Consider the following 26,223-nt stretch of genomic DNA (forward strand, 5'->3'; position numbering starts at 1 on the left):
ATAAAGTTGAGCTGGTGTAATTAAACCTATGTGTGACGTGACACCATTATAATAAATAAATAATGTATGTACCTCTAAATCTGTCTCTACAACTTAAGATTTAAGTAGACGATGTCATTTACATTTTCTATCTTGAAGGTTATAGCAGTGTTTCCCAAACTTCACTGTGTACACAAATCTCCAGGAGATTTGTTAAAACACAAGTTTTGATCTGGTGGACCTGGGATGGGGTCAGAGAATTTATATTTCTAGCTCACAGGGATGTTGACACTACTGGTCCAAGGATCATACTTCTAGTAGCAAGGAGTATAAAGACATAAGGTTTGAGATGAAAAAACATCAGCAGACTAATGGTTGAGGCAGATGATTTCCCTCTGAAAGTTCTGAAAATGCAGAATTTTGTATTTAAGCCCTGACCCTCCTGATGACAGGAAGCTGAGAGCTTTTACTTCCTATGACTAGAGAGATCAGTCATTTTGCAAAGGAGAAAGGGAATTCCCAGTCCCTTACCATTCTTGGTTGGATCGTACTGAGCACAGCCCACTGCAAGCTTCTCCATCTGAGCACAGCACCTCCACCTCCCATCCATCCAGAAATTAGGATGGTACATGGGCACCAAACTGTTGTTATTCTTTGTTTCTGAAAGAGATCGGCACCAGTAGAAGAGTTACTTCCAGGTCAGTCTACCAAGGGCTACCAACTTTCCAACTCTCTGCAATCAGACCCTGCTGTGTGAGCTTGAGTGAGGAGTACCCAGAATAGTCAGAAAAAATGGTCTTTTCCCCAAGCATATCCATTTATGCAGCAGTACATGCTGGACTTAGGCATCATCAGATCTGGGTTCTTGGCGGCTGGCCTTGCCTTAATTGTAGGTCCCTTGCTTGGACAACACCCTCGTCTGTTCAATGAGATTGTTAGACTGGATCAGCGGGCCCTACAAAAGTGCCCAAGGGGCAATGGGGAGACTGAGTAGGAGGGATCCCTACCCCCTCGTCTCTCTACCTTCAACCACAGGAATTTTGCTTTTATCGGTTCCAGATTTGTGGCTTTAAAGTGAGACTTTGGTAGGAAAAAAAAAAAAAAGAGGTTCTCTTGCCAAAGAAAAGAAGTATAAGGAATGGAGATCTAGACAAGCCATCTCAAATGTTCCTTCCAGCTCTAACATCCTGTGAGTAAAGCCCTCCACAGAGGGAAAACGGCCAATGGACATAATTGGGGCCCTTTTGATAACTTTTGTTCCTTAATGTTTATACTAAGTCCCAGGACTTGAGAGCCTTTTCTAGCTTCTCTAGTGCTGGCCTGCTCATACCCCATTTGAGACAATGACCTTGGAGGGAGATAAGAACTGTATTTTTATTCTCATTTTTCAGATAAAGCCATCCTAGCTCCTGAGATTCCAAATGGCTGGCTTATACTTAGTCCTTATAGCTACTTAGGGACAGATTAGTATCTGAACCCAGTTCTCCTGTAAATCCAGGGCTTCAGGTGAAATAACAGTACTACTGGTTGAGGACTTTCTTTGGGTATTGTTGGAAGTATCTGATGTGTCTTTACACATTTAATTCTCACAATAATGATGTGACCGATGGTTACTAGTCAGAGTTTATAGCTGAGGAAATGGAGACACAGGAAGGTCAAAGAGCTAGCCCCAGGTCACATACTCATAACTGGCAGAGCTGGGATTTTCACCTTAGCAGCCTGGTTGCACATCTCGCATACACCCAAACACTCTGCTGGTTCTAATTATGCTGCCAGGAAGGGGAGCCTTAAGGAATACCCTTCCTGCTGCCCTGAAAACCGTTAAAGCTAGCTAACATTGATTGGGTGCCGACTCTGGCCAGGCTGGTTTCAAGGGCTTTACTCGAAGCAGTTCTGGAGGCAGGTACTATTATTATCACTCTCTCCTTCTTTCCTTTTTTATAGATAGGGGAAACTGAAGCGCAGAGCAGCTGAGGACGTTGCCCACGCACACATGGCTAGTCAGTAGCAGAGCCGGGATTCAAACTCAGGTCATCTAACTCAATGGCCCATCTTCTTCACACAAGACCAGGAGTTGGCAAACTTTTTCTTAAAGGGTCAGATAGTAAATATTTTAGGTTTTGTTCACCAGTAGGAAAAACTGATATATTATGGAGGTACTTCCCTAATGTTTTAAAATGGGGCCATGTAAAAATACAAAGACCATCCTTAGCTCAGACCCTTATAAGAATGGGTGGTAGGCTGGATTTGGCTGACCCTGCACTGTACTGATTGTTGCCTCTTGGGCCCAGGGTGAAAAATTGGAATCCAACACCAACACCAAAAGCAAGAAATATTTGACCATCAGCTGCCCTTTATCTTACAGAAGAACCCAAGCCTATAATCAAATAATCTGTGGGAGCCATTTACACAGGAGAGTAGTTACCTTCTTTAAGGGCCAGAACCCAGCGCTGCCGGCTCTCACGGTCTGGAGCAAACACATAGAGGAGGTAGTTGTCATGCACAACCTGGAGATAGATACACACAGATTCCAAGGTGAGTGGTGCACCCAGAGATGGATGGCTGACAGTAGGCCCATCTAGCATACTGAACTGAGAGTGGGGCCTTGGGCGTTTGTCACTTAAAGGCACACATCTGGGTGATTAGGGGACCTGTGTCATTTTTAATTCAGATATTTGAATGCTGTGCAGACACAGGGTAAATCCCCACAGCTCACACAACTTGTTTGAGATTCCATGTTACTAGTAAGCCATTGCTAAATTAAAACAGCTAGAGAATAAGCTCTCCATGTGACAGGACATTTATTTCCCATATTAATTTTTAGGTGATTAAAAAATCTTTCTGGCATATGAAAGAGTAAGAAATTAGATGAAAAATGTATAATTGAGATTTTAGAAACTTCTTAGTTTGAAATAATATAATAATATATGAAACCACCCCACTGGTTCTATAAAGAGTACAGAGTTCCTGTGTTCTTTTCACCCACCTCTCCTTAATGATAACATCTTATTACATAACCATAGTACAGTTTCAAAACCAGGAAATTGACATTGGTCCAACACTACTAACTTAGAGTACAGATCTTTGAATTTCACCAGTTTTTTTCATGTATCTTAAAAAAAAAATTTTTTTTTAATGGGCTCCATGTCCAGTGTGGAGCCCAACACAGGACTTGAATTTACAACCCTTAGATCAAGACCTGAGCTGAGATCAAGAGTCAGGGGTGCAGGTACTCCTTTAATGTAGTCATTTTTAAAAAGATTTCATTGATTTATTTGAGAGAGAGAGACAGCATGAGGGGAGAGAGGAGAGGCAGAGGGAGAGGGAGAAGCAGACTCCCTACTGAGGAGGGAGTCCAATTAGGGGTTTCATCTCAGGACCCCCAGGATCATGACCTGAGTGGAAGGCAGATGCTTAACCCCCACCCAGGGGACCCAAATGTACTCATTTTTAATTGGAATTTTAATGATAGGAAAATGCATGCTCTTTGTTTTATTTTCGTTACTAAAAATGTCAACCCGTGGAGGTCAATTTTCTAATAGGAAAAGAGTCCTTTTCTACATCACATTTAAAAATGGAATATTTACCTCTCAAATTGGCAAAGAGGAACAGTACCCTAGAATGTACAAGGAGATATTTACTCTCCTTCAGAGTCATAGATGCCAAGAGTGATGACAAGATTTGGACAATGTCATGACCTGAAGACTAATGATAACCTCCACCAATTCTGTCCAGTAGGACTTTGTGCAATGGTGGAAATGTTTTATAACCTGTGCTGTCCAATACACAGCTGTTGAACATGTGAAATGTTCATTCCACTGTGGCTTAGTGTGACTCAGAAATTTTTAATATTGTTTAATTTACATTTAAATATTGAACATCCACATGTATATTGAACAACACAACTCTAGATAGCTCTGAGATTATAAAATTTGAATCTTTTTGTCCCAGAATCTCCAAACAATTTAAAATCAAGTACTGCAATCTGTTGTCCCAAAACATGAGTAAATTGTACTTAAAGAAAATTGGGCTTGGGGCCATTTTTTAAAAAAGATTTTATTTAATTTTTAAAATTTATTTATTCATGAGAGACAGAGAGGTAGGCAGAGACACAGACAGAGGGAGAAGCAGGCTCCATGCAGGGATCCCGATGTAGGACTCGATCCCGAGACTCTGGGACAATGTCGTGAGCCAAAGGCAGATGCCCAACTGCTGAGCCACCCGGGTGACCCAGCTTGGGGCCATTAATAGTTTTCCCCCTTCCTTTAGGAGCAGAGAATTGGGACTTTTGTTGAGGTAGGGAAGACATAAGAGAAAAGTAAATGAGGTAAGAAAACTTTTTCAAGATTTTGTGCTTTGCTGAATTGAATGAATGAATGAGTGGATGGATGGATGGATGGATGGATGTAAGAACATAGCAGTTTTCTTCTGGGGTTAATCTAAGATCTAACTATAGATCCTAGTCAACCCTGTCCCACCTTCTATTGCAAAGACTAAAGATTTCAACCATTGTCCAAGGAATGGGGAGCTAGAACCCTTGGGCATAGTGGACTTACCTGAAATGGATATTTATAGTGGCATGGGATGCTAATGTCACTTTTCACAATCTCGACACATTTGATTCGGGAGAGTTCAATGGAGCCCTTCAATGTGCGCTTTTTCTGTGCGGAAAAAAGCATAATCTATTTAAAGAAGAGAGCAGACAGTGTTTTTGTCCAGGTTGCTTGTAGAAATCCATTACTGGATAAGACCCATTAGCTTTGTAAACAAAACCCTCCACCCCCTATATATCTAGAAGCTACTGGTTGACCCTCTGTGCCTCAGAGAGATGCTCTCAGCAGACTCCTGGGAGAACATTCCCTGTGAATTGTCTCTTGATGAGGTGGACTGATTTTTACCCATTGAGCCACGACATCTTATATGTTAGGGACCTTTTGGCAAACAGCAGTATTGTAGCTGGGGTGAGGAGTGCAGTACAGAAACCAGCTACATGTGTGCACATTCTCTCTGTACTGTGCCAATCCATTACCTGGCCTGGATGGTGATATATACCTTCAGTGGCACTTTTCTTTTCTACATCTGCCTTCTCCAGGTCCCTCGTATTTATCAACAGTTCCACAACAACACCCCTGTAGGACATTCCTGACTCTGCCTTTAACTTTCTCTTCTTCACCTTCCTCATCTTACTGGCCTCATGTCTTATTTCCTTGGAAATTAGTTAGGTTTATTTCCTTGGTAATTAATTTACATTATGGTCATGTGATAGTCATGCTTTATAATGATTCTACATGTTACTTAATTCTAAGGGTCCTTGTACTTAGAGAGTGGATCCAAGGGGATGTCACCCAATGGGACAGATTCTGTTGTGAACTATCAGGCTCCAAAGAAGGCTAGTTAAGGAAAAGCTTCTGTGGAGCAGAAGCCTTTCACAAGTGCCTAGAATTAGACTTTCATTGAGAGTAGAGTTTAATTCAGCTATGGAACCAGATGCAAAATACTTCATTACACCTTATCTTTTAGAAAGAGGTATCAAATGGTGGTGACTTGGGCAAAAGGTTGAAAAAGGCTAGCTTCAAAGTTGGGTTCTATTTCCTTATTGATTTTCTGTCTGAATAATCTGTCAGTTGACACAAGTGGGGGTGTTCAAGTCCCCTACTAGTATTGTATTATTATCAATCTCTCTCTCTCTCCCTCTATGTCTGTTACTATCTGTTTTATGTTGTTAGGTGTGCTAATGTTGGGTACATTGATACTTACAATTGTTATATCTTCTCATTGTTAGAATTGTTATATCTTCTCATTGTATTGGTCCCTTTATCATTGTATAATGCCCTTTGTCTCTTGTTACCATTTTTTTGTTTTAAAGTTTTATTTTGACTGATATAATTATTGCTAACCTGGATTTTTGTGTGCACGTGTGTCCATTTGCACAGAATACTTTTATTCATCCCTTCACTTTTAGTCTGTGTGTGTCTTTGGGTCTGAAGTGAGTCTCCTATAGGCAGCATATAGATGAGTCTTGGTTTATTTTTTTTTTCAATTCATTCTGTCCCCCTATGTCTTTTGAGTGGAGCATTTAGACTATTTACATATAGTTGCTATGTAAATACTATTTAAATGTAACTGCTTATTGATAGGTTTGTACTCATTGCCATCTTGTTACTTGTTTTCTAGTTGTTTTTGTAATTCTTCTCTGCAAGGTTGGCTCAACCTATAACCAGCTCTGTGACCTTGGACAATTCATCTCACCTCCCTGAACTTCACTTTTTATATCCACTAAGTGAGGATATAAATACCTACCTTTTAGAGCTTATTTAGAGAACAAAATGGGAATATGTAAACAAATTACTTGGCTTAAAGCAAGTGCCCTCAATAAAGGGTACCCTCCCAATTAAAGAGGTTAAGGAATTCCTAACTATGGTAAGAAAGCCATAACATCATAAAATTCTCCAGAAGTGAGCTCAGCTTGTGCTTCTATTTTTTTATATCCAGCCTGGTTGCTGGCCTTTGCTTTAGCAGCCGAGGCAGAGAACTGGGATGAAAAAAGTCAAGATGTGAAAAGTATCCCTACCAAATATAGGGATGTGGTGTTTCTTTTTAAATTTTTTTTCTAAAGACTACTTAATTCATTTTTTGAAAGTACAAAATTTTTCCATGTTCATTGTAACAGATAAAATAACATGGCAATATGTTAAGAAAATATTTATAGAGCCCTATGATTGCACCCTTCTCCACAACCCCGAGGTAGCCAAGGTTAACCATTTGGAATGCATTTGTCTTTCCCACACACATTTATAGCACATATACAAACAAAAATAAGCATCTGCTCCACACAGTGGTTTGCAGCTTGCTTTTGTAATGTAAGGATATATTAAAAGGTCAATTTTCCTTTAAAAACCTCTGAAAACATATATTCTTTGAGCTCAAAATATCTTCTCATTTAGAGTCTTCCACGGCCTGAAATACATGGGTTGGTCCTGCCCATAATCATAGTTCTTTAGGATGGTTAATCTGTTTTTCGAAAACAGAAGAACACAAGGGAACTGCCTTTTCAACAATCTTCTGCTGCTCTGGGTAAACAGGGAGTCTGAGCTTTGAGGTTATCTTGTTTTTTGACTTCTGTTGCATTATTTCCTTAGTAGTATACATAGCAAAATACAACAAAAGCCTCATGGCAGTAATATGACAACTCTGTTTGCACAGATGTTTATCCTTGGAACCCACTGAGTCCTGTTCTCTCCCGAGAGTGAGACCAGGACATCTATCACCATATCTCTAAGGCATAGTGGTGAGTCTCCAATAGGTGCTCAATTGGTATGATATAAACTAAGGGCATCACATTAAAGCACAGTTTAAACAATCTCAGATTTAAGGCTAATGCATTTAGCTATTCAGGAACTATTTACTGTGGGTCTGCTATAAGCTAAGTGCTATTCCGTGGGCAGGAAATAGAGAGATGAACATGGTTAACCTTTTCTTGGTGCTCACAGTCTTGTTGAGAAGTCAGACAATATAAACAAATGCTATAAAGAAAATAGAACAGATTGATATGCCCACCTTGTAGACAGGACAGGCTTTGTCTGGGGAGAGGGCCTTTGAGAAAAGATCAGGGAGTTGAAAAAGGAGCTAGGTATGAAGTCTAGTGGCATGGGGGTGGGTAATCATCCTATGCAGAGTTCACAGTAAAAGCAAAGCCCTGGGGAAGCAAAGTTCTGGATATGTATTGGTTGTTAATAGCCTAGGATCATCAAAATCAGGGTATAAAATGTTGTTAAGTATCAACCAGAGTTGTGAGTAGATATGAGAAGTCTTTGTGAAGTTCTAAAGCAGTGCTGTCCAAGAATAGCAGAATGTGAACCGTATGTGTAACTTAAAGTTTTTTAGTAGCCACACTAAAAGGAAGCAAAAAGAAGCAATAAAATTAATTTTAAGAGTGTATTTGTCTACCCTATTATATCTAAAATCTTATTTCAACTTGTAATCAACATAAAAAAATAATGAGATACATTACTTTCAGTACTAAGTCCTTGAAATTATGTATTGTATAACATATCTCAATTTGGACTTGCCACATTTCAAGTGCTCAGTGGCCACACAAGGCTGTGGCTACATTATTGGACAGTGTGGCTTCAAGATATCCAAGGAGGTTTCTCTTCCACCTCAGATTATCTCCTTTGATCTCTTAATATCTATTGACTTCAAACATGGATTTTTAAGAGACTGTGTTTTAACAGTCTGCCAGGTGAGCCGGCTCTCGGGTTTGTTCTGTTGGTATGGATATCATGTTCCACCATCAAAAGTCACTCTTTTTTCCTAAACAGGTGTCCTGAGGCAGGTTGTCCTCGAATTTCATGAGATCTGATATGTGGTAAACACAAGACCAGCTATGCAACCCCTCAACTGGGTACTGGGGTGTAGCCGGTCAGTGAGCTAAACACAGTTCCATCTCTGCAAAATGGTGATTGCCTGTAATCATCCCAAACAACTGTGCTATTTCTGAAAAATGCCAGGGTAAACCTTCCAAGGAAACCACACAATAGCCATCAGGAAAAGAGAGACACCATGTAAAACCTGCTCTCATTCTTATTTGTCATTCCATCTGCATCACTGGGGTGAAAAATCATAGGACCTCACTTGGCCTTTGTCTCTTCTTGGCCATGTTCAAAGCTGCACTGTCTTCATATTCCAAAGCTTCTCCCTGGATACCTGACATATGTCAAACGCAATCCAACAAGATTCTGGTGTCTACATATTTGCACAAAGGCAAGCTTGTGCATACAACTTTTATATCCCCTTTCTTTTTATGTTAGTATATTGTATAAAATAGAATTTTGAACCTTGAGTTTCAAAGAGAGAGGCAGGGAACAAAACTGAAATAAAGAATGATCAACATCTTTGAGCACTTACACTTCAGCCACTCAGCAGGCCAGAACCGATTTAATCTATGATCCTGCAAAGTATCATTGGCCCATCTTGCAAGTGAGGAACTTGTTCAGAGAGGTCAAGTCTCTTAAAAAGTGGAATGGCAGGTACAACCTCAAATCTATGACTCCAGAGTCTGAGCACTTAACGGCTATATTTCATGGCTTTGCACATGCCCCGACTTTCCACAGGAGATTTTCATTCCCCAGACTCCACACTAAACAATCATTTGCGTAATCTATACTACAAGCTGTGGCCCAGCAGACATTTGTCTGCATCCTATTTGGTCGTGCAATGCTTGTGCTGGATTTGAAAGGGGGAGTACATTTTCTGCTTCTTCAGAATGATACCTCCACTTCATTTCTATAACATTGTCTCCTTGGCTGCTTGGTTAGTTCCACAGATATGTCAATGAGAAGCTATGTATCTGATACCTATGAAAAAGGATATCTCCACTCTTCTGAAAAACAGCCAAATTTCAGCTTTGGAGAGGCAAAGTGGGAGAGGATTGCAACTTTCATGTCAGGTAGACCTGCATCTGCATGATGAGCTGCGCAATGTGAGGCAAGTGTTTCAACTTCTCAGCTGCCTTGTTTTTTTTTTTGTTTTTGTTTTTGTTTTTTCCTAAAGTAAAGAATGATAATAGTCCCTGAATTATTGGGCTAATTTAGAGACTTACAAAAATCACATATACCTACTCACAAAATAAACTCATTCAAATGATAAATCAATCTCTCAAGTGTTCCTTTCTTTCTCCAAATACCGTACATAAATGAAGACTTTGTTCTCTCATCTTTTTGTGTCCGTTTTTGGAAGTGATTTTCTTTTGGGCAAATATGTAACCAAGAACCAACATTTGGGAGGGCAATGTTAATTTTTAACTGGTGATACTGGTAATTTTGACATTCTAGAGTCATTTGTTTAATTTGCAAATTATTCGTATAATCAGGCCCAAACCACAAAAGGGACTATTTCCTGGTCTTCTCAACTGTGTTACATTTCCTCTCAGAGGGCTTATGCTTTCTGCTTTTCCTCCCACTTGCTTATCAAAATCTTCCTCAAATAGTCATTCACCAAAAGTTTAACTTATTGAGTAAAGCTTGGCTTATTTTTAGAGGAGTTTGGATTAGGACAGATATTAGAGACTGAAGCCAAGAAGGAGCTTTGATAATGGAATTTCAGGCATAAGCTAATAGAGTATTTTTCAAGAAGAGTATATTTCAGACTTTCCCTGATAACATTGTAAAAGTGGCCACATACTGCCTTTATAAGAACTTCTTTATAATTAGAAAATCTTTCTGGTGATGATTTTAACCAAGGCATTTCAAATATTTCACTCAATGCCTCTTTTGGTGTGTAGTGCATTGTACAATCTGAAATCACATGATGACACAATTGAAATTATAACTGATATCATGTGAAATGAAACTTAAGTGACTGATTTGGGGGTTGTCACCTCCAAACATACACAGTAGAATGCCAGTTCTAAAATGGGGCATAGGAGTCTTCCTGGATTCTAGTTTCATCCTCTGCAAAACATGCTCAAAGTAGCCCATGAATTTACTCCCTGCCTCCCAACTCAACAGAAGCCTTTGATGACAAAGGGGACCTGGTGCTGCAAGGGAGAAAAGCAGAGATTCAGAACTTGAAAAAGCCATGATTTGAATCTCTGTGATGACAAGTAGCACAGGGCAAGTTGTCTCTGTTCTTTGGGCTTAGTTCTTTTAGCTTTTGAGGAGGAATGGGATTGCTGACAGCTGCTGTGTAGGGTCACTATGACCTAAGCTTTGGAAAGGCACCGGGCATGTTGCCTGATACCTAATAAGGACGTGATCATTACAGTCTCAATGAAAAAAGTAGCATCTTCTAAAACACTGGGGCAATTTGGGATGAACTGTTGCTGGCTTCTCCCCTCCCCCAACCCATCTTCACCTGGCCCTAAGTCCATGATACTTTTCAGTTCTGGGAGAATCTGGAGCTAAGGGAGAAGATGTTGACGCTCCTGGGCAGACATAAAGTCAGGAAACTATGATCCATCCCACACCTACCTTCTTTTCTTTCCTCTTTTCTACAAGCCCTTTTAGTCATAGCTAAACCAGAGTCAACTGGCTTTCCTCACCTCAGCTTTTCACAACGTGGTTTTCAATGAGGCTGGTTGTGCTGTGGGGAAAACACTCTAGCTTCCCTCAAAGTCTGCCATTTTGTCAGTAGTAGCACCCTGACGACCCAAGAGGAAAATGTGAAAATTTTACCTCAAAAAAGAAGAAAAAGTGAGAGAAGAAAAAACAGAGAGATAATGGACTATACTCTCATATAGTTTCCAGAGGGAAATTTGGGATCCTTTCTTAAAATTATGAGTGTATTCTCTCATGAGACACTATGAAGAGCAGACATTAACGGGAATGGCTCTGGTGTTTGGGAGTAGGAAGTAGAAAGAGAACTTTGCTTTTAACCTCATACCCTTCTATTCTGTTTCACTATTTTACCATTAACATGTATCTTTCTTATTGTATTTAAAAACAATTAATTTAAATACATACATATATAGATTTCCCTTATAGGATTTATCCTATAGAGACATTGGTTCAGAATATGTAAAGATGTAGGTAAAAGGATTTCATAACAGCATTATTTATTTCACCAAAAGCCTAGAGAAACTTAAATATTCGCCAACAGACAAATGGCTAAATTACTTAGGGTTCATCCATCCTGTGACTAATCTGTGGCCATTAACAAAGAGAAGGCTGGTGTATATGGAGGAACAGAAATATATTTTTTCTGAAAAAAGAATATTTAGAGCAATAGATGGGGCATTGTCTCATTTTTGAGAAAAGAAATAACAAAATATATAATAGTATATGTAAAACAAAGAAATAATACAAAAGGAACACTGCTAACACTGGCCTTCTTGTGGGTACCACTATGGCAGACTTTCAGTGTAAGTTATGTATTTTTATAATATACGACATTTTTCAGTGAGCATGTAAATTTACTAAGCAGAAAAATGAAAATAATATTTTAAAGCATTCATAAATTTAAAAACACCACAATGAACTACAACTTTGGCAGATGACTATTGGAGAGGGCTAAGGGGTACACATCGAATGATGGGTGTGCAAAATGAAGCAGTTCTCTGCTCTTGTAACCCCCTGACCCCACTAGCAGTAAGTGGCAGCTAGGAAGCACCTGTCACCGCTCTTCTCTATCATCCATGGAGGTTCATGATGGTGCTCTCATCTTCTTCTTGAGTGATAGCTATTTTCTTCATAGATTCTAAGAAGGCAACTCCGTACTTTTACGTGGGTATATTTATCTTAGAAGTGAAGCAATAATTCAGGAATAATTTCCAGGCCTCATTCATGTTAGATAAATATATTAGTGATCTTTGCCCTAAAAAAGCATGTTTGTTTAGATTTGCTTTCAAAAGGGAGTAGAGAGAAAAGGCCTTATGTAGAAATGAAGAGCAAGAAGTGAGTGCTGTGGGCCAGTGTGAAGTAGATCCTAAAGGTGCCCTGCACATTTTGTCTCTGCTCTGCAAATGCTCTTTTAAAACCCTCCTTCTTTCCAGAATAGGCCTTGTGAGATTGTTAATGAATTTGAAAGAGTCTATTTTCCTATATATCTTTCAAACATTGGAGGGTCAGTGGCCAAAGCGTATAAATTAATAACAACTTCCCGGCATTTCAGAAAATAACACTAGCACAAAGGTGACGCTTAATTAATATTTGTTAGGATTGAAGGAACAGCAGGTAAAGCTAAGTGTGCAGCAGAAAGTGATGTTTGTGAGCCCTATGACAAAACTTTTAATAGTAATGGTTTGGCAGGTGGATACAAATCTCTTGACAGTGAAAAGTTAGGTCAAAACTAGTCTACACAAAGGACTGAGCTAATAAAGAGCTCCTACAAATTATTAAGGAAAATATGGACAAGGTTATAGAAAAACAGGCAAAAGAAATATGAATTTCTCTTTAAATATATGAAAAAAATGCTCAAACTTGCTACAAAAACAGAAATGTAAATAAATTATACCAAGATACCTTTTTCTGAACCTGTCAGACTTGCAAATATCAAAACATATGGTAATATGGTGTTGGTGAGGTTTTGACAAAGCAAGCATCACACACATGGCCTTGGGGAATGTTCATTGGCACAACTTCTATGGAAAATAGTTTGGTTGTATTTAATAAAATAACAGATGCAAATATCCTTTGACACAGCAATTCCACTTCTCGAAGTATTTTCTACAGACTAAGGCTTCTCAACCTTGGCACTATTAACATTTTAGGCTGGATAATTCCTTGTGAGTTTGTCCTCTGCTTTGTAGGATGCCTAGCAGCTCCCTAGGTTCTACCCAAAAATGCCAGTAGCTCTCCCCTCCCTAGTTATAACAACTAAAATTTTTTTCAGACATTGCCAATGATGGACAAAATCACCCTTTATGGATGTATTGATACAGAAAGTTACATATATATGAGGTTATTATTCCTCATCATTTATAATGACAAAATATTGGAAAACAGACTACATGTCCATCATTAAGATAACTTCTAATCCATTCAGTAAAATATTATGGCAACCACAAAAAAGAATGAAGAAACACTTTGCACATAGGTATGATTTGATTTTTAAAAAGTATTGCTAACAAACCAAAAGAAGGCTGAGAAGTATGTGTAAAGTATGTCATCATTGTATTAAAAGGAAGAAAAGAATATTTATTTGCATTTATGTGTATGTGCATAAAGTATTATTGGAATAACTGATAAATTGATTATACTGATTGTTTTCAGGCAATGAAGCGCTATGGCTTAGGATAAGAGTGGGAGTCGGCCATTGCCTAATGCTTTGTAATTGTTTTTGAAACATTTATGTTAATGTATTAACCATTCAAGAATTTTTTAAAAAATTAGTCTATATTTTGCAGAAGATGGTCTAACAAAAGTGGCTGTGGAAACAGAGACCTGAAATCCAAAGGGCATACTGGCAGGGGGCAAGAGTTCATTCTACTGACAGTTCTGCTTTGTAAACTGATATCAATTTGCAACATGGATGAAAGCAACGAGAACAGTAGTAACCTAATGTCATTCAGGTTTATAATGGATTTTTAAAGAATTTTACCAGCTTTCTCTTGAGTTCAGAGAAATGTGGGGGTCAGATATTGGTGGCAGCAGGCTGAGTCACACCTGCCTAGGTAGAGCATGGGGGCCAAGAAGATCTCTTTTGCTTGTCTCTTCTATGCCCTGGTCTCTGTGGATGCACCTCAGTGTCTATAAATGTCCAGGGGGATTATTACACTTTGCTCTCTGAGCAGACTAGGTATCCGTATTTAAAAGCAAAGAATCAGGGATGCCTGGGTGGCTCAGCAGTTGAGTGTCTGCCTTTGGCTCAGGGCGTGATCCTGGATTTCCGGGATTGACTCCCATATCGGGCTCCTTGCATGGAACCTGCTTCTCCTCCCTCTGCCTGTGTCTCTGCTTCTCTTTCTGTGTCTCTGCCTCTCTTTCTGTGTCTCTCATGAATAAATAAGTAAAATCTTTTAAAAAAATAAAATAAAAGCAAAGAATCATGAATGGTGATTCATGTTGCTTGCTATTCCATGGATTCAGTGTTTCCAGCCTTCAGTTTGCAACCCACCCACACAATTTCCATCATTATGTGGTTCTACCAATCGGTACCATATATTTAATGCTATTATTTACATTGACTAATTTTTCACTTCAACAGATTTATTCTAAGGAAGTTGTAAAGCACCACCATCCATTAAAAAATACTCTTCTCTAAAGTAAATTGCAATATGCATATAACTATTAAATTAAAACTGTGTCAAAACCAGGTTTGTCCAGGTACCATCTAGTACACCCCTTGTGGTACTCCACTTTGGGAAACACTTAAGTGGATCTCTGTACATGAAATTGACCATAGTAAGGACTGTGAGGAGGAGCTACATTTGGTGTTAGTGGCCTCAATCTCACTCACTTTCCGGGCTCCTAGTCCTGGCTTGTACCCCTATTTGGCAGTCTTTCCTGTATTACCGTGATGGGTATGTATTCCCAGAATGTTATTCTAAGAAAGTACCTAATGAGGGATAGCTGTTATTATGATTAGCTAGTCTGGTAAACTAAATAGAGCTGAGACCTATATAGCATCCTCCTTGGCAGAGGTCACCCCAAGAGCAGAGCCTCAGGTTTACAAGTTCAGGAACTCATTTTTGTTAGCCCACAGAGTCCAGGCCCACAGAAGCACACTGCAGTCACATGAGACTGGTGAATTCACAAACCTGTAGTGAGAAACAGAATGGCCAAGATGCTTGCGTCCGTTTTACAGAGAATTCTCACAGAAGGAGATTCTACTTGGGCAACCAAAATGATATCAGAAATACACATCTTAGTGGGATCAAACTACAGGGAATTACTATAGCCCAAGGCAAGATGCTGCTTTTTACACTTATTACCACTACTGTGACCTTGGGCGAATTTCTTAACTTTTCCATGTCTCAATTGCTTCCTCTCTAAAACAGAATGTTTCTTTTATCTTCTTCAAATAACTGTGAGGATTACATGAGAAAATTTGTAGGAATGTGTTCAGTCCTCTCCTTGCAGTGGTGCTGGTTATTGTTGGTGGTGATACTGTGGTGCTGTCATTCAGCTAAGCCTGGGGTCTCCACTCAGGACCTTCATCACACAGAGCTGGAAACTCACCAATAAATCTTTGCCCCAACTTTCTCTTCTCAGCCACCGTGGCTTCTATTACAAGACTTCTCAAACCCAAACAAGCTTAGATTCAAAAATACCCATTGAAGAACATTTAATCCAACTTAATATTTGTCCCAGATGTATGGCCCAGGAAAACACAGCTTCTCTAACCCTCTCCTTTCTCATCAACAAAATGGGGGATCTTTTGCAGGGGAGGAAGCTTTTTGGCACTCCTTAAATTCTGCTCTATAGATGGTGGGTTCATCTACATACATATAAGATTGACTTTAAATCAAATCATCTTATCCATATATGAAATATTATGTATCTTCTCACTCTCTCACCATTCACATTCAAAGCCTATAAAAGTAGTGCACTTGAAAATCACCACAACAATGGAATTCTTTTGTTTTCATAAGTTCCTTCTTAGAAACATAGTCTTCTCTAATGGTTGTGGTAACTTCTGGTGGCTCTGTGAATTACTTTAATTTCTATGACATGATGTAGCAGCAAAAGATAGAGGCCATAAAATATTCTTATCCTATGACACAGTTATCACCCACACACTACTCTATCCTAAGGAGCTGATTTAAAAAAGAAGACAGTTTTATGTTAGGTATACTATTATTTTTCAGCATTCTCATCATATCTGGAAACAACCTGAATGTCAAAAAATAGAAGATAAGCTCATCAATTTGTTCAGGTATATAGAATAGATAAGTATATCTCTGAAGTGAACTAATTTGATTACTACAAAAATCATATGCATGCAAAAATGATTACTTTGGAGACTATGTAGATATGTAGAAATGTATCTATAAAAGAACAATGAAGAAAGTAGCATATAAAATTGTCATGCATTATGATTATGACCACATGAAATTTATGTCTACACAAGAGCAAAGGTCATTCTCACAGACTGTAAACTGATACCTTTAGACAAAAGAGCTACAGAGAACTCTTGGGTATAATTATTTCATTAATTTTTAAAAATGGTGTGGGGATATGAATGCTTGCTGCTCTGTCTCTTGTGATTAATCAAAATGGATTTAACCTGATTCTAACCCATCCTCAGTCTTTGCGGCTAATGGCTGCCTGAGCTCAGTGCTGGTCCAAGGACTTCACTGTTGGTACATCAAGCACCTTTCCACCAAAACTCAGAGTAGGAGGACAAAGTATCCCCAGAAGAGGGGTGCTGTAAGGTGTCGTCAGCAAGAACCCCTGTCTTGAACTCTGTATGTTCAAGTCTCTGTGCCTCATGCAGACCAAGCCTTTTCCTATCTCAAATTCTTCACACTGTCAGTATCCTCTGCTTAAAATGCTTTTCCCTATTTCTTCATACCACTGGATTTTTCTTATCTTTCAGGCCTCAGCCTGGATATAAATTCCTTCTCTGACCACATTGTTTCCCAACTCAGCCCCAGCCACTGCTTAGTCTTTCCGTACAACCTACCACCCTCTATATCTGCCCCATGTATTTATGTACTTGCTGGTTGTCTGTCTTCTCTACTAGCGTGGAAGCTGGTGAGGACAGACACCTTTCCTCTGTCATTTACTACTGTAGTCCTAGCACCTACCCCAGAGTCTGGCACATAGTAGATGCCAAGAAATGTTTGCTGAACAAATGAATGAATCTTTAGATACCCCCCCCAAAAAAATATTTCCTTGACACAGGGTTAGGTTAAAAATAATAATAATAAAAGCTTTGGCACAAGTAGGTGTAGTTTAGGGATGAAAGTCCTATATTTGAATTTTTATATTAAACAGGTATAATTTCTGTGACTTTTTAAATATCAAAAATAATATAATGAGAAGCTTGCTTATAAATACCTTGATGTTAATGGGAATTATATGAGAATGTAAGATTTTGGATCAGGTTCTTATTTAATGAAAATACTGACAAGTTCACTGAAATTTCAAGAAACTGAGCAGACATTGGACCTAAAAAGGGAATTTCATATGCATGGAGCACCATTTCAGAGCTTCTGTTTCTGTCCCTGGATCACTTTAAGTGAAGCTCTGTAGTGTCATGAAATCAAACCCAGACTGACCTCTGGATGAAAATTAGACCCTTGAAGATCTGCTTTTTCAGTAGGCCTAATAATTCATGAAGTAGAAGAATTTATTACTACTTGGTTCAGAAAATGGAGGGATGAGGATTTACTATTTGGCCCGTGAAAACTTGAGAAGCACTTTAAAATGGTTTTCTGCAGGGTCCATTTCTGAACTTGCTATGAAGATGTCTTTTTTTCCATGGACCACATAGCTCAAGAAACTGAGCTCTTGGACTTTCCAGTGAAACCTTTCTTCCAGACTGAGTCAAGAACTAGGTCCTCACATTTATAGTATTGCTCCGTGGCCTATTTTTATTGCAAAGACTTGGTTGGCAGATACATCGGTACCTGAGGAATAGGAATTAAATTCAATTTTAACATGGGGAGTGCTTGCCTCCAAAATAAACACTCTCTATCCACTGGCTTTCTCCTTAAAACATCAATATCACATCACAAAGGTAAAACCAATTCCCAAAGAAAATCCAACAAGGTAGGCATTGAAACCATGTAGTTTTGGCCTTGAGTGGCCTGAATTGCAAAGTACTTCACTTTGGACCCTAAAGTGGCCCTTTTGGACCCTAAAGTGGACCACTTTGGACCCTTCCCTTGGCCTCACTAGACAAGGCCCACCTTTTTTCATCCCAGATGCTCTTCTCAATTCAACTGAACTTTTTGTGACCTATGTTCATTCACTGGGCATTTACTGACCACTTGCTGTGGGCCCTGCACTGCTCTAGGTGTTGGTGATGCAATGGTGAGCAAGGTACTCCTGCTCTCATGGAACTGACCCCCCAGTGGATACACAGACAGAAAATAAACAGGAAAGCACATCCATATACCCAATAGATATGTACAGATGCTGATTTATTGAAGTACCCATATACTTAAAAAATAAAAGAAATGAAACTGGATCCTGAGAAAATATTTAAATAGGCACAAACAATTAAGAAACAGCCCCTTCAAAATGCCTGGGGTGCTCCTGATTGTGAGAACAATGAATACAAGCACTGAGAACCCATAGGCCTCAGAGAGCGAGCATGCCCTAAGTGTACCTACCCCTCACTTGCCTTACCCTAGTCCTGGCCATGTCCAAAGGCCCTACAGGGAGCGTGAGTTTGGAGTGTTGAAGGCTCACAAAGAAGGAAAATGTGGTAGAGGCATGGTGGATAGAGAGTGTGGTGTGAAATGAAATTGGAAAGGCAGGTAGGGACTCCTGGATGAAGAGTCTTGTAAGCCATAGCTGAGGATTTCCTTAAGTACTCTAAACAGCCCTGGAAGGGTTTAAAGTGGGAGTAAAACCTGATTTATCATTTTAAAAGTTCGTTCTAGGTGTCACATGGATAATAAATTGTACGGAGCCTAGAGTGACAGTGAATGGCAGTGAAAGCCCAGCCAGAAGGCAACTCAATCACATAGGAGTGAGGCAGAAGGAGAATATGACTGATGAAAGTCTCAAACAAAAATCCTCAGGTAGCTTTAAGAATATTATCGAGGCAGGTTTAGCTGTAGAGGAGAAGAAAGGGTAAGAGAGAAGAGAGTGTGGAGGAAAAAAGAGAACAGTGCTTTCTCCTAAAAAAAATGTGTGTGGGGGTGATGTGTCAGGGTGGAGGTCTGGCCCACCTGCTGATTCCTACATGTACCTTTCTGACCCAACTCTTAAAATTCCAACCTCCTGAATCCTCTGCTTCCTCTTTCAAGGCTGGGCCTTGAAAACTTCTACCTCTGGGGAGTCTTGTTTACTTACTTCTATACCCAGGACTCTTCCTTTTGAAGTCCTATATAACTTGCTTTGTTCTGCTCTTTTGGAATTGAGACTTGTTCTGTTAGGGGTTCATTTATGTAACTCTGACCTCTCCGATGGTATCTCTCCCTCATGTCCTTGCTCTTTCCCTCCTTTTCTTCCTTCCACAAACAATGAATGAGTGAGTAGTATTTGCCAGGCACTGTTATAGACACCGGTGATGCGATCCTTACCAAATTGGGTGCTGGCCCTCATAATGTTTAATGGGAACCTCTCTATCATTAAAAGGAGGGTGGGGGAATGACATTGACACAATAATCACTTTAACAAATGGGTAATTGCAACTCCAGGATGTGCTCTATAGAGAGGGTAGGTATTGCTAAGGCAGAGCAAAACAGGATTAGATGACCTAGTCCAGAGAAATTAAGGAAGCCTTTCCAAGCAACTGACATTCCAAATGATGGCCTTAGATTTGAAAGAAATCTTACGTAGTTGGGTCCCAGAGAGACGGGAGAAAACGGGACATGCGCTGAGATGGAGGATGGCATGTGATAGATTCTGGTGTCTGCTCTAGGTCTAAAAGGAGAATTGCTGCAGGGACATGTCTGCTTTTGATAAGGATCATTGGGACATGATTATAAGGTGTCACGCTGGCTGCTGTGTGGCGAGTAGAGTGGTGGGGGGCTGGGGCAGAGTAGGTGTAGGTAGTAGTAGTTCCAGATGAGAGCTGCTGGCAGGTTACATGGGGAAAGTGATCATAGAAAATGGAGATACAATTTTATAGGAACTTTAGGAAACAAAGTTTGCCCTGCCTCTCATTTCTTTTTGAACACATAGTGGGGCTCCCTGAAGTGATGAAGGCAAAGATTTGTCCTGGAATATGTGTAAAATGATAGAGCTCATGACACACATTATTGCAGAAGATCCATGTGCCCTGGGTTGCTGATTTTTAGGACTGCTTTTTTCCAGTGACGCCATCAGAACAAGAAGGCATTGCATGCTCTGCAGGAACCTGGGGGAGACCCTAGCGACCCACAGGTCACTACTGCTACTAGGAATTAGCATCATTTATCAGGGGGTACTGTTCAGGCCTGAGACATGTGGCGCTTATTTAAATTCTTCCAATACAGGTTATTTAAATTTTCTTTGCCTCCATTACCTGCTCTGAAAATTAGGGTAATAATGTTTCCTAAGGTATGGAGCGGTTCCTAAGGTATGGAGCGGTTGTAAAGATTAGATGAAATAATTTATGTTTAGCACAGTGATTGATACCTAGTAAGTGTTAAGTAAATATTAGTTACTATTATTATTAGAATTATGGTAACCTCCTTCTCATTAAAAGGCAAGATGAAGAAGGAATGTTTAATCATTACCAAAAATGCAAACAGCTTTATGTAGAGTCACACAGCCTTAAGCAACTTACGCAAAGCTGCATAGCTTATAAATGGGGAGCTGGTCTTTGATCCAGATGTGCGTGACACCAGAAACTTTGTTTTTGATTGACATGCAAGGAAAAGCAAGGAAGAAGCAAGGAAATTAAACCATCTTTAATTTAAGACCAATGCGTGCTCCAAGAGATGTTTCTGCTGCTAGATCAGACTGCAGGCTAACAGGCAGAGTGTAGAGCGTAGAGTGGAGGCCCTCACCCAGGCATTGACTAGAATGGTGGTCTTGACTGTTTACCCTGTCCCACACCGTGTAATGGCTCCCACACTATGGTGAGCAACACAAACTTGGTCCTGAAGGTGTAGAGACATTAAAACAGGTAGACCTTTCTGGTTGTCCTGAGGGTCCTTCATAAGACTGAAGTGCTACCAGTAGGGCCAAGCTTATAACATGCCTTTCTCATGAAATACTCAACATCACCCGAGGTAGGTAGGATGCGGGTCTTCGCTTTACAAATAGCAAACAGAGGCTTAAAGAGGTTAAATACCTTGCCTGAGATCCACATCCAGAAAGTGATAAAGTAAGAATTTGAACCCAGCTCTGGCTGGACCATCAATCAATGATGCTTTTCTCCATCTATGCTGCTCCTTCCATCCCATGCTTACTGAGAGTACCCAAAGCCCTCCATTTCTCTTTTACCCCAGAAAAAGAATCTGGTTTTGCTCATATACAACTAGGCATGTTGCTCAGCTGGTGACCCCCTCTCTGAACACTATTTGTATTTAAAGCTGCCAGTGGTATTTTGGAGTTGGCTTGCTGTGGCCCATGAGGGCTGATGGTTAAATTTTGAGGAGTTTTGTGAGCCAGTAGACCTCACATCCTGTAGTTTGAAATTGGCCATGGTGGGAGTATTTATACCAGAGACATCAGCAAACACTATGGATTAGGGCTTCCTGATACTCTCCACTGCCACTACCAATGCAGCAGTTGCCAAACATTTACCAGCACACCATGGGGCCCTAATCTCATTGTCCTCTGTTAAAGAATGCCAGGCATCAGGGACCAGTTTGCAAAGAAATTGGCAGGCACAGGGTGGTGTGTGCAAGCATGCCTGCCAGTGAGCCACACAACTCGCCAACTCGATGCTTCCTTCTGGTCCACTGCTCCAGCAGGGAGTTCTTCCTGGCTCCACTGAAAACACTTGCACATTTCATCACCAGACACCAGAATTAAATCCTGGTTAGAATAAGAGGCTCAATCATATGGATATTCAGACATGGATATTTAAAGTTAGGAAAAACACACTTCATTTGCAAAATTACAGAATTTTTTTCTGAGTAGGTTGGATTATTTTTCATATGATGTCATAAATCCACAGAATCTTAAAACTACAAGGAACATAATTTTTAAAAATGAGCAAAGAGAAAAAGCAGCTGTGACCCCGAGAGGGGCAATAGTTGGTTCAGCATCACACATCATGCATATATATCTCCATAGACTTGCATTTAATCACTGAATAGAAAGAATCCAGGACCCTGACGTTAGCCTGGCTTTGAGAAACATTTCAATGTTTTTCTTCCTTTGAAAATGAATATGTTATGTTCCCCTGCTTGCTCCTTTAGAGACATGATGATGATACAAATAATGACTAATTTCTACTAGGTGCTTCTTAGGTGGCAGGGCTTATGCTAACTAAGTACATTACATATTAAGTTGAACTATACGAAATTGCTAATATCTGGTCTTTTTTGATCTACTGAGTGGTAATTTCAGATAGTTTAGTCTAAATACATTCTCTCTGTTAATCTTTACCATATTCTCGTGAAGCGAGTACTATTATCATATCCACTTCACAGATGATAAGGCTGAGGCTTTAAGTTTTTAAGAAACATTTCTTCCCATAAGCATAGAGCTATTGTCACTTACAGGTAATACATAGTGCACACTTGTGTGCAAATCAATGACCCTAAACAACGGATCATATATAGGGCATGGATACTAACAACTCACACACCTTACCTTTCTCAGTGACCTTGGATAAATTTGTAACCAATGGATTTTTACAATATTTAAAGAAATGCTTTTATCAATGTTGCATATGAATATGAACCACAGGCATTAGAAAACAAAAAATGTGATGTTTGTGCACTATATATCTGCTATATCCTGTATGGAAATGTTAGGAACTCTAGCTTTGGCACCCCAGAATTAAGTGTCCTGGAGTTTTTTAAGAATACTTAAATGAATAAGTAGAGTGATTTTACAACATTGCCTATATGCAAATTATAACCAACAAAAATCTGAATCAAGACCTTTTGGTTGTGTGATTATTTGTAAATAATATTGTACTAAATTCACAACCAAACAGCCCATAAACAGCAACACTGCTTAAAAATGATCACTGCTAACTAAAGCTCATGATGCCTGGAAAACAAAGTGGTGAAAGCTACAAAATGGGCTTTGAAAAAGATATTTAAATCAAATGACTCTTCTCTCAATATGAAAGAAGAAACCAAGTTATAATATCACAGTAAGAAAAAAATTGACCCATGCCATGTGATTTATCAGCTATATATGATGAATCCTCCAAGTTGGCTACTGGCTGTCTGTTAACTTAGTTAACAAATACTTACTGAGTATCTAGCAAAGGGACCTTGTCCATAAGTAATACCATGTGCCTTCAGATTGATTATTGATTATTTTCAGTACAAGTATCCTGAAGATTAGCATGTCTGAACCTCTAAAGAAGCAGCAGTATGATTTCACTGGCAGCATCCACAGGTTCCATCACCAGTCTGACCTCCTTCAGGGCTCCATTTTATTGAACACCTCAAAGCCTGGCTCTTGAAAGATCCCAAACTCATGCCTATACCTACTAAGTCAGATCCCAACTAGGAATGGAGATGTCTTTGTCTCTAAGTGACCACCAAGCACATAATGTTGTTTCCCCTTCTGTAAAATGTAAGTGAAAACTCTTGCCTAACTTCCTTAATAATGGGAAAAATAAATAATGATATAGTAATAAGTCACACACAAGCTTTGAAAATTTGCTAAGAAGGCCTAAACAGGTACAAGAATTTTTAAAGACGAAAGGAATGTTGTAGGTAGTCCCTCCAGACCTTTCATTATAGAAAGAAATAATCTGATGCAAAAAGTAGACATGTTCCCAGGCTCAATCACGAGAGAGAGTAGAGTTTGGTCTAATAACCAGGGTTATTATCAGCATTATTATCAGTGATAATAAGAGCAACATGAACAATCATAATATTACTGATCTTATAGAATATAAGAGTATCTCTAGATATATAAGAAGACTGACCTAGCTAAGCAGCTGTAGTCTTCTGGATAAGAACTATTGATCTGTACTGCAGAGCACTGCAACAGCTCCTGTCTCTGGCTAAGTTTTCCAAGGGATAAAGAGGTTTACCACTGGGTCTTGCAATTTTAACATAGTTAAATGCCCAGGGAATATTATTCCAAGATATCAAGTGAGTAATGACAGTGGGACAAATAGAATTAAATTCATAAAAATGTTGACATTGAATTATTACTTAATCATTCCAAGTATCAGTTTCCCCCACTATAAATTAAGGAAACTGGGCAAAAATTATCTCTTAGATCCCATTAAATGCTAATATTTTATTAATCTATGTTCCATAAAATCTAGTATATTTCAGATGAAGCTAAAATTCTATCCAATCATAACATTTGCCATATAAAACATTATTATTTTAAACTTGAACTTGCAGGAAAAAAATCACTAACGAATATTAAACATATTCTTTTGCAGGTTTTAGAATAAAATCACCGAATACAACCACCCCACCTCTGGACTTTTCTCCACATTCTCTTCTGATGATTCTTATTGTACTTTTGAGGCAGTTAGAACAAGCACGTCTGTGTCTCCTTTGGCTTTATTTTATTCCATGTGTATCTTCATGATTCAGCCCCATCTAAATAAAAAATACTGCTTAAAAAAAGACAAGACAAAGTGCTCACATACCCCGTGACGATTCTCAAAGTATGCCAGGCTGGTTTTGGTTAAAACAAAGAAACGGACTTTAAAGTTTGAGGGAGAAGTTCTTCTCTTTTGTTGTGATTTCTTGATGAGTTGTTCTTCCAGGAGGATAAAGTTGTTCATGATCCAATTCTTGGGAAGTGATGCACTTTGGGCATCACCCCGTGGCACCACCTGTGGAAACAGCTTTGGGGTGAGGACTGCACAGGGGAGGCAGTTGATCTTCAAAGAGTTGTTAAAAGGCCTCTTGCCTCCGAAGCTATCTTTTGATCAGTGTTCAGTCAACAACGTGGAGCTTCTCCTCTGATGTCAAAGGCTATAACCACATCCTTTCAAAATTCACAAAACTAAGAAGCGTATGTAAAAACTATACATAACCTTGGCTGTATGGTTGGGAAATGATATTTGAAGAATCTTAGACTCAAAATGATAGGAAGCTTTAGACTTTAATCTTTATAGTTCCTGATTTAGCCCATTGAACAGTTAAGGCGTGTTGCTATTAGGGTGGGAACACGGGCTCTGGAGCCAATGGGTATAGTTTGTGCACTAGTTTCCTCTTGCTGCTGACAAATTATCACAAAGTCAGTGGCTCACAAATGTATTATCTCACAATTCTGTAGTTCAGAAGTCCAAAATAGGCCTCACCAGGCTAAAATCCAGGTTTCAGCAGGTTTGTGATCCTTTCTGGAGGATCTCTAGGGTAGAATCTGCTTCCTTGCCCTTTTTGCTTCTAGGACTACCTGTATTCCTTGGCTCATGGTTCCCTTCCTCCATCTTCAAAGCCAACAAGATCTGGTCGAGTTCTCTCACTTTGTACCACTGTAAGCTCTTCTGTCCTCCTCTTCCAAAAAATGTTTAAAGATTTTATTTATTTATTCATGAGAAATACAGAGAGAGACACAGGCAGAGGGAGAAGCAGGCTCCATGCAGGGAGCCTGATGTGGGACTCGATCCCGGGACTCCAGGATCATGCCCTGGGCCAAAGGCAGGTGCTAATCTGCTGAGCCATCCAGGGATCCCCTCCTCTTCCAAATATAAGGACCCTTGAGATTACCCTGGTCTGCCAAGATAATATAAAATAATCACCCTATTTTAATGTCAGTTTATTAGAAACCTTAATTCCATCATCTACCTTAATTCTCCTTTGTCATGTAACCTAACACATTCACAGGTTCCAGAGATTAGGCATCGACATCTTTAGGGGATCTATTCTTCTCTCTACCACACTTTGAATTCAGGCGCTACCACCTAACTAGCTGTAAGACTCTAGGTAAATTACTCAAGAGTTCTGAGCCTCAGTTTTTTTTTAATCTGTGAAAGGGGATAGCAGTGCTCCTATACAAAGGCACTGCAGGGCTGCTCTCTGGCTTCCTTGCCAGTCTCATCTCACAGCTTGCTCACACATTCTCACTCCAGCCCTCATGTATGCTCCTT

General features: G+C 39.5%; 1 protein-coding gene across 1 annotated transcript in view; it reads right to left on the reverse strand.

Moving 5' to 3' along the window:
• Nucleotides 1-24,912, reverse strand: part of ITK (IL2 inducible T cell kinase) — a 63,282-nt gene extending 38,370 nt beyond the window's left edge. The window contains exons 1-4 of the mRNA XM_038534925.1: nucleotides 24,775-24,912; nucleotides 4,536-4,640; nucleotides 2,405-2,486; nucleotides 511-639 (exon numbers count right to left, since the gene is read on the reverse strand). Of these exons, the coding sequence (XP_038390853.1) occupies nucleotides 511-639; nucleotides 2,405-2,486; nucleotides 4,536-4,640; nucleotides 24,775-24,912 (454 nt within the window). The remainder of the gene's footprint in view (nucleotides 1-510; nucleotides 640-2,404; nucleotides 2,487-4,535; nucleotides 4,641-24,774) is intronic.
• Between the last annotated feature and the right edge of the window lie 1,311 nt (nucleotides 24,913-26,223).

Source organism: Canis lupus, chromosome 4, assembly GCF_011100685.1.
Source record: "Canis lupus familiaris isolate Mischka breed German Shepherd chromosome 4, alternate assembly UU_Cfam_GSD_1.0, whole genome shotgun sequence".
NCBI classification, from domain to species: domain Eukaryota; kingdom Metazoa; phylum Chordata; class Mammalia; order Carnivora; family Canidae; genus Canis; species Canis lupus.